The sequence below is a fragment of the Lutra lutra genome, chromosome 3, assembly GCF_902655055.1.
Source record: "Lutra lutra chromosome 3, mLutLut1.2, whole genome shotgun sequence".
In the NCBI taxonomy this organism is placed as follows: Eukaryota; Metazoa; Chordata; class Mammalia; order Carnivora; family Mustelidae; genus Lutra; species Lutra lutra.
In genome coordinates, this window is record NC_062280.1 from 163,728,589 (window position 1) to 163,742,980 (window position 14,392).

The 14,392-nt window shown below is 35.3% G+C and overlaps 1 protein-coding gene across 1 annotated transcript in view; it reads right to left on the reverse strand.

Annotated features, from left to right (window-relative positions):
- KLHL1 (kelch like family member 1) overlaps positions 1 to 14,392 on the reverse strand; it is a 376,159-nt gene that overhangs the window by 37,833 nt on the left and 323,934 nt on the right. Inside the window, exon 8 of the mRNA XM_047720111.1 lies at positions 8,346 to 8,508. Within this exon, the coding sequence (XP_047576067.1) occupies positions 8,346 to 8,508 (163 nt within the window). The remainder of the gene's footprint in view (positions 1 to 8,345; positions 8,509 to 14,392) is intronic.

Consider the following 14,392-nt stretch of genomic DNA (forward strand, 5'->3'; position numbering starts at 1 on the left):
TTGTTAGGGTATCTGACGGTACGTGAGCAGAATTTCAGTAAGCTTAAGGGCCCTCTGGGTGGTTCAGTGGGTTAAGCATCTGCCTTTGGCTCAGGTCATGATCCCAGGGTCCTGGGCTCAAGTCCGGTGTCGGGCTCCCTGCTTAATGGGGAGTCTGCTTCTCCCCCTGCTTGTGCTGTCTCTCTCTCACTTGCTCACTCTCTCTCTCTCTCTCTCTCAAATAAATAAATAAATAAGTAAAATCCAAGAAAAAATAATTTCAGTAAGCTTACAACAGGTTATATGACTGCTCTTGTTCCTGCTCGCTGTGAAATGTGGCAAGTGCAGTCTGAGAGTTGCTGACATTGTAAAATGGCTGGTGAGCAAGATTGCGTGGGGAAATCTGATAGCAAACACTTACCTTTATTTATTAGAATGTGCTTGTTCTTTCTAAAGAAACCTCTACTTGTAAACATGCATATTGAGTTAGGTCATTTAACCACACTCCAAAACTTGGTCGAATTCACTAACCTAATACCAACCTAACACCTGGCAGGAATGGTCTCTACCTCCTTCATCCTTCCATCCCCATGTTTCCTAGCCAGCTCCCACCCTACACCTATTACAAGTCTGCATTTCCTTCCTTTGATGTTTCCAGTTTTCCTCTAATATAATGTAAGCTCTGTGAGGGCAGGTTTGCTTTATTTTCTTTAATATATCACGGTGGCCAGTACATGTTTGTACATATTTAGTTTGTGTGTGTGTGTATTTTTTTTTAAATGAATCAAGTATTGGTTTCCAATTCTTGAGAAAGGGTGATTCATCTATGGAATCTGTCAAAGAAAAAGCATCTATGTTCCCCTGAAATAAAAATTTTTTTAAAGATTTTATTTATTTGACAGACAGAGATCACAAGTAGGCAGAGAGGCAGGCAGAGAGAGAGAGGGAGAAGCAGGCTCCCGGCTGAGCAGAGAGCCTGATGCGGGGCTCGATCCCAGGACCCCAGGACCATGACCTGAGCCAAAGGCAGAGGCTTTAAACAACTGAGCCACCCAGGTGCCCCCTGAATTAAAATTTTGACAAAAGGCAGAGAAAAGGGCGCCTGGGTGGCTCAGTGGGTTAAGCCTCTGCCTTTGGCTCAGGTCATGATCTCAGGATCCTGGGATCGAGGCCCGCATCGGGCTCTCTGCTCAGCAGTGAGCCTGCTTCCTCCTCTTTCTGCCTGCCTCTCTGCCTACTTGTAATCTCTCTCTCTCTCTCTCTCTCTGTCAAATGAATAAATAAAATCTTAAAAAAAAAAAGACAGAGAAAAGTATTAATCATGTGTCTTGGGGTCACAAAAGAAGGAAAGATTAATTTTAAATGGGTGAAGTTAAAAAAAAAGTTGATGGAATGGTACAGATTAAACTAGGCTTCAGATAATGGAAAATAATATATAAACGGTGTCATTTACATTTTATTTAGGTAAAAGAAAATCTTAATGTATTTTTAATACTTCCTGACATTATTGTTCTCAAGTGTAATAAACTGAATCCTTTTAGTATTGCCCTTGCCAGATGGCATTTAATGCACAAAAAGAACCTGAGTTGCGTTAGGCTGAAGTTGTGTCACTTTGGAAAGATTTCAGAGGTATCCACAGATCAGGTACAAATCTGAGGAGAAAATTTAAGTGGACAGTGAACAATGCATAGCCACAAGTTATTGGGAAAATAACAATGAAAAAGAAATGGAAGTAGAGAGATAGTCTGTGAAAGGAAACAATTATTTGGACCATGTTGCCCTGTTCTAGTGATCTGAGTGATTCAGTATGACTGGGACATAGGACGACTCTAAGGCAGCTGGGAAGAGCAGAGACTGGAGAAAGTCTCACTCCTAAAAGATACTGAATTCCAGACTGAGGAGAATCTGGCAGCGGCCAGGCTCAATAGGGAGCCCAAATGAATTATCTGCTGTTGCTCTGCATTCTAGTTCTGAGGCATGGTTTATCAAATAGCCCCTTTGAACTCTTGGGATGCATTATATCCAGTCTACTAGTGTGAAGAGACTCCAATAATTTTATAGTTTTCTCAAAAAATTATCAATTATTCTTTGGCCTGAGTGATCTTTATAAAATTAAAATGCAACCACATCACTGTCCTTTCTGACTTTTTTATAACATTTTTACCTTAGATAAACTGTTGTATATCCTGGGGCCTTTCTATCCAGTCCTTGGGGCCACTGTCTCTCATGTTACAGTCAAACTTAACTTTTCCTCCTTTGCTTTTCACACTTGGAAACTTGACACAGATTGTTCCTTGTCAATACAGTGCTCTCCCACTTTCTGGAAATCTGTTAAATCAATCAAGTCTTATATGTGTGTGTGTGTGTGTATACACATATATACATACACGTATATGTATATATACACACACATATACGTATATATACACACATACACATATATACATACACACACACACACACACACACACACACACACACACACACATATATTCCCTACCCCAGGAGAGAAATGATGAACTTCCAGAGTGTATTACTAGTCCCAAGTGGGACTCAGCAAACACACTTTTTTTTTTCCCCTTATGTGTGACTCTAAGATAATACAATTTTAATACAAATTGCTTTTCATAAAAAAAGTTACACAATTTGGGTTTCCATCTTTAAGAAAAAGAATATCAAAGTTTGAATTTAAAAAAAATAGGCTCTTTCTTGAAGGCACCTTGCAAATGACAGGCCCTAAGGCTTAAATTACTGTGCCAGATATTGGGACATACTGGAGAAAACAACAGACATTGATTCCTCTTATGATTCTTCAAGCTGTATAAGCTTCAGGCTGCACAGAAATTGCTACTGCCCCATGAGTATTATTAACATGAGGTTTTGAATGCATAAGCGGACTCAGTTTAACCATAGTGAATCATGAAGCAAACCCCACTGTTTTTGTCTGTTTTGCAGGTTCTCAAGGGTCTGTCACATACATTTATTAAAATTCAAGCCAATTTATGGATGTGCTTAAGCAGTATCAGTATCTGCTTTTTGAACTAACTCAGGAAATAAAGAGAAGCAAACAGAATGACCTATTAGCTACAAAGTTTGAAAGAATCAAGCAGAAAGCAAAGAAAAAGCAAAAAGAATCACTGGTACAGATAGCTGGGGATTCTAAGGTTTTGTATGGCCAATCACCACAGCACAATGTCTACCCATTGTTTTGTTGGTTTTTTTCCATTTATCAAGTAAGTCTGTTGGCTGTGCTGGCATATGATGTATCTACCACTTAGCTTACTCTGTCTTATTGGGAGACTAAACCAAAATGTTTCATGAAATTGATACAATTTTTGCCCTTGAATTTATCAGAATACACTTATTAATTTTAAGCCAAGAACCAATTTATTTTCTTTTTTTTTTAAAGATTTTACTTATTTATTTGAGAGAGAGAGAGAGAGCATGAGGGAGGGAAGAGGCAGAGGGAAAGGGAGAAGCAGGCTCCCCACTGAGCAGAGAGCTTGAGGCAGGGCTTCCATCCCAGGACCTTGGGATCATGACCCGAGCCAAAGGCAGACTCAACCCACCGAGCCACTCAGGTGACTCAGGAACCAATTTCTTATTTTTCTATAACAAATGGTGTCATAAAGAATCTAAACTTAAGAGGGCTGTTCACTGGCTTTTATTTGTCTTAATTGGGAGAATTGTTCAAAACAATCTTTAGGGAGGCAACAGTCAGGTTCCCATGACACATTAGTGAGATGTGAAAGCAAACAAGAGGAAAAAATCATGTCAGTAGAGATGAGAAAAAGATAAACAACTGTCAGAAGGTGATGTTGAAACAATTTTCTGCTACGGGTCTGAACGTGAAAGGTCACTTTCTAGTAATTATGTTTCTCTCTGAGTAAAACAGGAAAAGCAACTAGACATTAACAGATAGTCATCAAACCACAGAATTTTGAGGTCATTAAATCACACCCAGGAGAAAAAAAAGATACTCAAAAGAGAGCTATACTATTTTGATTTTAAAGGAAAAAGACTGTTTGAAACTTAAATCATTTAAAATGTTTTTGTAGAATAGGCTTAAATTTGGAAAAAAATGTACTCATTTAAAATGTGACAATTTCAAGAATAAAAACTAAGATTAAATGCTATCCCACTGTGATATTTGTTATGAAGAATGGTATTAGAGTAAAAGAGGATTTCTTAAGATATTACATAACCTAGCTGACCAAAAAATACAAGGACAAGAAAAACAATCCAAATAATGAATTCCGTGGATAGCCAATTTAAAAGCCAACTTGAAGGGTGCATTAGAAGAAAGTGGAAAGATAATTTAGTTATAATAACATGTGAAAATGTGTATAAAACTGTCCATTAAATATTTGATTTGCTAGATTTTTATCCCACCCTTTTCTGATTGAGTTCGGAGAAGATTTGTAACAAAATACACAAATATTAAGATATTTCAAAGTAAAGTATTAGGGAAAGTTCACAAAGCTATAATGTAAGGTAATTATTAGGGATCTAGAATAAGATAAGCAATGTATTAAAACTTTAATAGAGAGAGGTGCATGTATGTTACAGAATACATAACAGAATAATGCAGCAAATGAATAAGATAATGAAGGAGTAGATATTTGTCATCTCTGTTGAACAGATTTGCTCTATCAATGAGATATACATTTTCTAAAGAATGCAAGGAATGAATCCATTAGCATCAAATATAAGTGGTAAGGAAAAGTCACTAATAAACAAATGGACTATTTCTTATAAATAAATAACAGGAAAAGCAAAAAGGCAAAAAAGACCTATGCTTTCTTGCACAGGAATTATGGACATTAGCATCCAAGAGAAATATTCATTTTATTATGGTAAGTTTTACTATTCGTGAATAGATTTGCTTCCAAGAAAGTTTAAAAAAATATATACTTAATGTTGAGTAATGTGAAATTTTACTATCTCCAAAATAGGTGCTTTTTAAGTAAAAATATTGTAATGCTTAAAGAAAAATAGTTCTTTTAAAAGAAAAAGTAAATATAGGAGAAAATGTTATTAATAATACATATTCTCTATTGAGTAAAATGACCATATTAACACAAATGAAAAAATATCTCCTATGATTGCTATTAAAAGGTGTAACAGAATTTTATATATATATATATATATATATAAATATATATATCATATATATATGATATATATATTTATATATATATATATTTTTTTTTTTTTTTTGGTAACAGAATTTTTAAGAATCTGTTGAGAGGAGTGGGGAATGGGATGTATTAGTTCACATAGAAACAATTGTAAGAATTTTCCTTTAGATAATTTTCAAATGAGATGAGATGGAAGGAGGAGCTAAGCTTCAATTTCCTCTTCTGACAAATTTCCATATAACTTGGAAGCTATTGAAGGAGCACCTCTAACCACTTTTTACATAGCACTCTACCACTGTGCATTGAAGAAATGCATATAATTTTAACTCTTTTCACTCTCCTACACAAAGCATCAGTGATAGTAGGACTCTGGATTTTTCTTAACTGTACCCAAAAAGAATCCAGCAGGAATGTGTATAGATAGACATTATTTGATACTGAAGACAATACTAGTAGAGAGTTAGAAAGTTTGATACACATAACTATGCTACAGAAATGTAGCTTACCAAAAAAAAAGAAAAAAAAGAAAGAAACTGAATTGACAGGTAGCAATTTGCTTTGCCTTTCCATGATTCTGCTCCATCTTTCCTTTCTCATCTAATATGAAACATTAGTGGCTATGGATGTTAATTAAACTTCAAACAAAATATTTGAGAGTAGGATTTTGAGAACAATTAAACATACTGACCATGAGAGAAATTAAGACTTAATGGCCTGTCACAGGACAAATCACAAGGAGTACATAGAAAACAAAACAAAGAACAACAGAGCACAGGTAAGAAGTCTTTTCATAACATAAGAACATCTTACTATTTAAGCAATTGATACTTTTAAAAAAATGTGTATTTTATGACTTGCGATTTCTAGGAAAAATAAGTAAATTGTGTTCCAAAAACAATTTAAGAAAATGTACACTTCATGATACAAAAGTTTTTAAAGATAAGATGATAAGACAGCACACTCAATTGAAGTAAGATGGATATGAAATAGATAGGAAAGAAAGGTGTCAGATAGGGTTATCAGATAAGGAAATTTAAAATACAAAAAATTTAAGTCTGCGTTGGAGATAATAAAGTCCATAAACAAAATGGCAATGATTGAATTTGCGATATAGAAAAAAAAAATCTCAGGTTAAGTGGAAAAGAAATAAAATTACTAGGGAGAAAAGGAATTTATGGCTATGGAACACACACAGAATCACCAACATGAACGCATACTAATGGGAAGGGGAACGATTTTTTAAAAATTCTCAATGCATAAAAACTTTCCTAAGTAAAAGAAAGACCTAGTTGAGTTTATTAAAATGAATCTCCAAGTATTAAGTTATAGAAAAGTAGACATCAGATTGTACCCTGGTAAGGATTTTCTTGATTTTCTTTGTTTTTTTTAAAGCACACATTTCAAAAAGCATACATTTTGAAAATTTTTAAAAGATTTTATTTATTTGACAGATTGAGAGAGAAAGAGAATACAAGCAGGGGGAGTGGCAGGCAGAGGGAGAGGGAGAAGCAGGCCCCCCACTGAGCAGGGAACCTGATGTGGGGTTGGATCCCAGGATCCTGGGATCATGACCTGGGTTGAAGGCAGACGTTTAACCAACTGAACCACCCAGGTGACCAACACTTTGAATTTCATGATGTATATTTCAGTTATTAAGCTGTCCTCACATTCTTTCACATTATCTCTTCTATACTGTACTTTTTGATGTTGGGGCTATAATTCTGCAAAGCATTTTTCTGATTTGCCACCTGGTTCCATTTTTGGCAGTAATGCATGCAAGAAAGTAATGAAAAGACTAGGGGCTAGGCCTCCCCTAGGGGAAGGGTCTTGCTCCTTTTTGTTTTTTTCATGTTCCTATGAGTATCACCCGTCCTTTCTTTTTGTATCCACTTGGCGGTTCTTAACACTTACAAAAATAAGCCTTATTGAAACCACTCAGTTAACCTTGAGATCATCCCATTTGGCAGTTTTTCTTTGTCTGAGATACTGTTCCTACCAATCCTACATCATAAATGTATCAACTAAAGGAAATAACTCCCACCCCAAGTACAGAGGAACAAAAAGAATAGATTATAATAATTAAGATTTTGACGTTTGGAGGAGGAACTTATGTTGTTGAAGCCCATACATCTGCTACTGGGCCACTATTTAGCAAGAGTTGGTGTCTGTGACATGAAAGAGGGACCCTTACACTGGAACCCTGAGGTCTCGGGAGAAGGGGCCAGTCTGCTGGTGCTGATGGTTCTGAGCGGTCTCAATAAAACTGCCAAAATGGATGGTTTCGATGCCAAATGCAAATTCAAAGGGACTGAGGGGGTAGAACTGGCCATATTTGAGGCTGAAGCAAAGAGGAAAGAAAAAAGTAGACTAGGTGGGGGCAAGATCCAATGGATCTCTTTTGGTGAAGATAGGCTCTCTATTTGGTTTGCAAAGAGAAGACCTTGAAGAGAAATAACCTTTGATCTGTATTTGTAAAACAATTGTTCTGACTGCTTTAGCAAGTGGATGGTAAGGGAAAGAGAAGTAGGGAAACCAGAGTGGAAACACTGGCAGTTGTTCAGGACCCATGTGTTACTAACTTTGTGTAGGGGAGGAGGTTCTCATGGGAGTTAGACGGAGTGTATTTTGTCATCCCTATAGGATATGAGGCAATGTCTATTTGTCATACTGGAATAGAGACAGAGATGGCATCTAGTGGAGAGAAGCCCAGAATTCTGCTGAACATCCTGCTGTGTACAGGACAGAGCCTCACCTCCAGTAAAGGATTATCTGGCTCCAAATTTCAACAGTATTTAAACGAAAAATTCTTGATTTAGGATGATAGGAATGAAAATGGTGGAAAGTGGACACACTAGTATAATCACACAAAAAATACATACTAGGCACCAAACATTTAGTAGCATTTTGAATGCTCCTCAGGTAATTTTACCATAAAGTATGTAAATATGCAGATCTCCAGTGGAAATAATTTTCATGAAATATATTCAATGTTGCTTTAACTGGCAATTAATGGGAAGTTTTGAATTCTCTTTTATATGGTGAGACAACCAGAAAAATACGCAGTCTTGATTTGTCAATTATCCATGATGACTGAATTAAAGAAAAAAATAGCAATCTTAAAATATTTAAAGAGCTTTTCATTGAGTCAGCTTACTAAAAGTTATTTTAAAAACGATACTTATGCAAAGGATACTTACTCAGATAAAGGAAGAAAAATCTACTCACTTGCCATTCAATGCTGCCACACCAACTGTGCTTCGGGCAATGGACATACTGGCTACAAATGTCCATTGCTGACTCTGGGGGTCCCATCTCTCCACTGTATTCAGATAACTCCAGCCATCATGGCCTCCCACAGCATAAATAGGACCTTCAAGTACTGTTACACCTAAAACAGGAGAAATGGAAACTGAATGGACTGATTGTTTCTCAGTGAGATTTAAAAAATCAGATTAGTAGCAAAAACTGTGATGCAATTCAGAGTAAGCTCTAGCCATCACCCAATAGCAGTGGGATAGAAACTATTTACTATTAATCATACCATTTGTTAAAGTGACAAAAATTTAGAACCAAAAATTCATATGATCTAGATGCTTTATAAAAGAAAATGAATTTCCTTATTTATGTCTCTAAGAAGAGGTAAATTCTAAAAATCAGAGATGACACATATTGTGCCTCTACTTTTTTTTTAAAGTTTTTTTTTTTAAGATTTTATTTATTTTATTTGACAGAGATCACAAGTAGGCAGAGAGGCAGGCAGAGAGATAGAGGAAGAAGCAGGCTCGCGGCTGAGCAGAGAGCCCGATGTGGGGCTCGATCCCAGGACTCTGGGATCATGACCTGAGCTGAAGGCAGAGGCTTTAACCCACTGAGCCACCCAGGCGCCCCTGTGCCTCTACTTTTGAAGAACATTTCTACACTTCAGCTTAAAGTAGTTTATTACTTTAAGCGATGTTACATTAAAGCAATGTAATATTATCAATTTGAAATTCAGGGTAGGATTTTCTGTGTTTTGGCTTCTTACTAACTTCATGATAAAGTTAACTAAAGGTTATGATGCATTTCATTTTATAAACTGAGATCACTAAACATAGGTAATTAAATTAATATTGAGTCATCAATAGAAGCAGATTACACACACACACACACACACACACACACACACACTCATATATATTGCTTTTCCAGTATACCCACTTCTTTACAGATGAATTTTCTTAAATGCTAACGTTTGCTAAATATTTAAATATCATGTTAATATTGGCTGAAATGATTTCATTATATAGAGAGAAATTCTGATAAAATTTCCTCCCAAGTTCAAAGTCTGATTGTCAAGGGCTTTGAAGAGTCTGCGATTTTACCTTACTTGCCAGCTGAAGAGTTAGACTGCCATAAATTTATGGATATTGGTAGAAAACATGAGACTCCAGGTCAGAAGGGAAAGGTAGTTCATTACTTGTACCACCTGCAATAGTATCAACTTTTTTTTTTTTTTCGCTTGCTCTTCAAGCCCTGGTTCCAATAGGGTGACCCAAAGAGGATGACCAAAATGATCCTAACATTTCCCTCAGCTTGACCAAAATTTAGACAGGATTTTTCTTGCTTCTAGGGCCCTGACCTCATTTTCCTTAGAGCATTTATTTTAGAAAATGTGTAATTGCACATTATTTCTCTGTCCTTTCTAGATGGAAATCTTTAAAATGCCTCCTACTCATGTTACAACCCAGGACTTTTTTCTCAAGGACCTGGGGATTATTTCTTTGAAATGTAAGCATCAAGAAAGATATTGAGAGCCTAACTTCAGTTGGTACCTTGCTTCAGGTTGTAAAACTTGTCATGAAGATAGAAAATTTGCCTTACCTTTGGATAAGGCCAATTAGCAAACACAGATTGCCTATGATCCCCTGTGCCTACCAGAGCTCTTAAAAAAACTACCGTTTTGTTTTGGTGAGGTAGAGTTCAGCCTCAATTCTGTCCTCTCTTCCATGTTGCAATAGCCTTGAATAAATTCTTCCTGGCTTGTTAAATTTGTCTAATGCATTTTTTGCCTTGACAAGGGTCAATTGGAACTTGAACATGCAGTGGATTGTATTATGAGAAAGGAAATAATTTTCAATGAGCAATAAACCTACATGCCTATTACTACAGAAGGAGACATTATCTTCACACTTAAGCATGTCTGCCTTTCACTTAGGAAAGAGGAACTCTCTCTATCATATTAATATCCTTTTGGGCAGTTGGTGCCTTGCTTGAAAGTTGTGCAAAAATGTTAGAGACCCATGGAGAATTGTCTTTCAACACAAACCTGAAAATAAATGACCCTGTGTTCATTCATCCATTTACTCATTCTTTTGAATGTCTGTCATGTGTTAGGAATTGTTCTTAGTACCACACAGGGCCAAGAACACAGAGGTTAACAAGGGAAACAAAGTCCATTCCTGTGCTGAGTTCATACGTACTGGTCAATGAATACTTAACTAAAATGGAATAAGTATATTATTCACAGTAAGCAAGTCCTTCACACATATTTTATAATTTAATACAGGATACTGTATTAGAATATCAAATTGCTCACATACATATATTTAACTTAGGGATGCTATTGTACACACACCAATAAATAGATATTCATGTGAAGTATAGGGTTCTGACTTAGTGATTGCCAAAATCGAAGGGCATAGACTTTGGATGTTGATCTTTCTCTAGACAGCTCAAAGTAAGAGATAGGGCTCAGAAAGGATGAATAAGTTGTAAATATTTGGAGGCAATTTCCAAAGGATATGGATATATCTTATGGGCTTTTTGTAGACATATGTATAATCATTCACTTGTCTCAATAATAATTAATTATATCAAGATAAACTTTAAACATCAATAAAGTTTTTAAAGATATATCCATCAGAAAGGGCCAGATCATTATAACAAATCTAGCGAATTTGGATTTTATTGTAAGGACAAAGGGAAATCACTGAAGTGTTTATCCGTGAGGTATATGATCACCATGATATTTATTTTGGTTGTGTTGTAGCAAATGAATTGGAGTCAGTTTAGGTGGCACTAGAGAGATGATTAGGAGAAAACTGCAGTTATCCAAAAAGGAGAAGATGGTGGGTTTCACTAGTAGGTTAAGGAGTAAATACAGAGAAGTAGAAATATTTGAGATTTATTATGGCTCTGGATATTTGTTGCTAGAACATGCTAATGGATTGAATCTGAGTAAATGAATAAAAAGGACAATTCACAGATAGATAAATTGATTGAAAAATTTGAGAACTATATTTTGAAGATACCATGTTTGAGGGGACTATTAGACATCTAAGTGGAACATTTAAAAAGGCTGCTTAATACACATGTCAGAAGTTCAACTCAGTTCAAGTATACATGTCTAACTTTTGGACATACCAGCAATGACATGGCATTTTTTTTTAAGATTTTATTTATTTATTCGACAGACAGAGATCACAAGTAGGCAGAGAGGCAGGCAGAGAGAGAGAGAAGGGGAGGCAGGCTCCCCGCTGAGCAGAGAGCCTGATGCGGGGCTCGATCTCAGGACCCTGGGATCATGACCTGAGCTGAAGGCAGTGGCTTTTAACCCACTGAGCCACCCAGGCACCCATGACATGGCATTTAAACGCATAGAATCAGATAAGGTCAGTTAAGAAAATAGTATTAAGAGAGAAAGTAACAGAGACCAGAATCTAGCCCTGAGTGGCTTCAATATCAATTAAAAGAAAAGAGGATGAAAGAGAGAAGAAATGACCAGACAGGTGGAAGGAAAGCCAGAAACTTTCAGTATCTGAAAACTAAGAGTGGAGAGTATTTATAGGGGGGATGGGGTAATCATCCACTTCCATATTTCTGACCAAATACAAATAAATTTCTATTGGACTTGGAAAGACGGAGTTTATTGTTCACTTTCAAAATAGGTTCTGGAGTATTACAAGTTGTAATATAATCTGATAACTACTTAATCAAATAGATAGCCTACAAAACTCATTGATCTATGATTTGTTTTTTTTTAACTATTTGAGATTATTTGACTTTATAAACATGTTTCAGTCCTACAGTGTAACATATATAAATGCCACAGATTTATGAACTCTGGATGCCTTACAATGTAATTTGCATATTTTTTGCAGCTGTGATGAATAGTAGACCAGAATAATTTCAAAATTGGAGTGATACATTCAATTTCTTCCTTATGTTTGCCAAAAATATCTTACAGATTCAGTAAAGCAAGGTTAATAGTGTAAAAATATTTTTCTGTGCTTTGTTCAGTAAAACTATTAAGCCTGAACTAAAAAAAATAGTAATTTAATTGAAATATTTTTTGAACGTCTCAAGCTTTGTAATTGCATGATTACTTCTGATAAAGGATTTCAAAATGTCTTCTTAATGCTTTATATTACCAAATTGTACTTTTTCAAAATGCATAATTATTTACATATTTTAAACTATAGGTATTGCATATATTATTCCCCTTAAGACTTCTGCTATAAAATATTTATTAAAATTTTCCCATATAGGGTTACCTGGGTGGCTCAATCAGTTACGCATCTAACTCTTGTTAGATGCTTTTTTTTTTTGTCTCAGGTCATGATCAAGGGTCTAGGATACAGCCTGGTATTTGGTCTGTGCTCAGTGCGAAGTCTCCTTGTCCTTCTCCTTCTACCCCTCCCCCCATTCATAATCAATCTCTCTCTCTCTAAAAATAAATAAATGAGTATTTTAAGAATAAAAGAAAAATTTAATTTTGCTCACATAATTTACCTCAAAATATTTATTTTACTACTTCCATACCAATACAACCAGACACTTAATTTGTTCTCCTGAAAAATAAATTATTACTCTTCTCTACACCTATTAATATCATCCATTTAAAATATTGTTAAATTTATCTGAAGCTCTAAACTTTTCCAAATTAAAGACACCACATTTTAATTAAAAATTGTGATAACATAAAGCCAGTTCTTAATATTGCTTTATTGTTGCATTTTTACCATTAATTACATAACTTGGAAAAGCATTCTCTTATAAAAAATGAGATTTCCTTTTGTCTATGTAGAGAATATTTATTTTAAGTGAATAATAATACATTTAAATTTCTTTTGGTGTAATAATTGTGTCAAATAAATTACTATAATATTACTAATTATTATTTATTTTAATCTTCATTTCTTTTTTTTTTTTTTAGATTTTATTTATTCATTTGACAGACAGAGATCACAAGTAGGCAGAGAGAGAGGAAGGGAAGCAGGCTCCCTGTTGAGCAGAGAGCTCTATGTGGGGCTCGATCCCAGGACCCTGGGATCATGACCTGAGCCGAAGGCAGAGGCCCAACCCACTGAGCCACCCAGGCGCCCCTTAATCTTCTTTTCTAAACTGTTTTTAAAAATAACCATCAAGGATATAGTAGCACCGTAAATACTTATAACTAACGATTAAGGTGATTTAATTCTAGTATTATCAAATAGTTTTACTTCAGAAACAATGAATCCTTAAATAATAGTTCATTTAGGGATTTTTGTTCTGTGCAAAAAATTAAATGAAAACAACATACATAACTGGAAATGGAGAAATAGAGAAATAAAATTATAAATATTTTATATACATTGCAAAGTTTTCTCAGTGATATTAAATATAAATGCATATACATATGTATGTATATGTGTGATATATGTATGTGTGTATATATATAATCTTTGTGAGAATTTACCCAATATTATATATGCATATAATATAAAGTATATACAAATGCTTTCTTATATAATTATGATGTAAAATACTAACAGGCTAATATACGATTTTTTTTTAAAGATTTTATTTATTTATTTGACAGACAGAGATCACAAGTAGGCTGAGAGGCAGGCAGAGAGAGAGAGAGGAGGAAGCAGGCTCCCCGCTGAGCAGAGAGCCCGATGCGGGACTTGATCCCAGAACCCTAAGATCATGACCTGAGCCGAAGGCAGAGGCTTAACCCACTGAGCCGCCCAGGTGCCCCTAATATATGATTTTTAAACGTTGATCATAGGCAGGACAAAATGGACTATGTTGCATAAGGATATTTTTCATGCAATCCTACAAAATCATGTAGGCTTAAGATACATTTTTATTTTTCCTTGCTCTGCCAAGAAAACACACTTTGTACTGATGTATTGTATCCATTCTTTCCTTAACTGAGACTGTGATTGTCAGTCTTGGCTGCCCACTGAAATCATCTGGGAACCTTTGAAAAAATACTAATGTCTGATTAGAGAGATTCTTATATGATT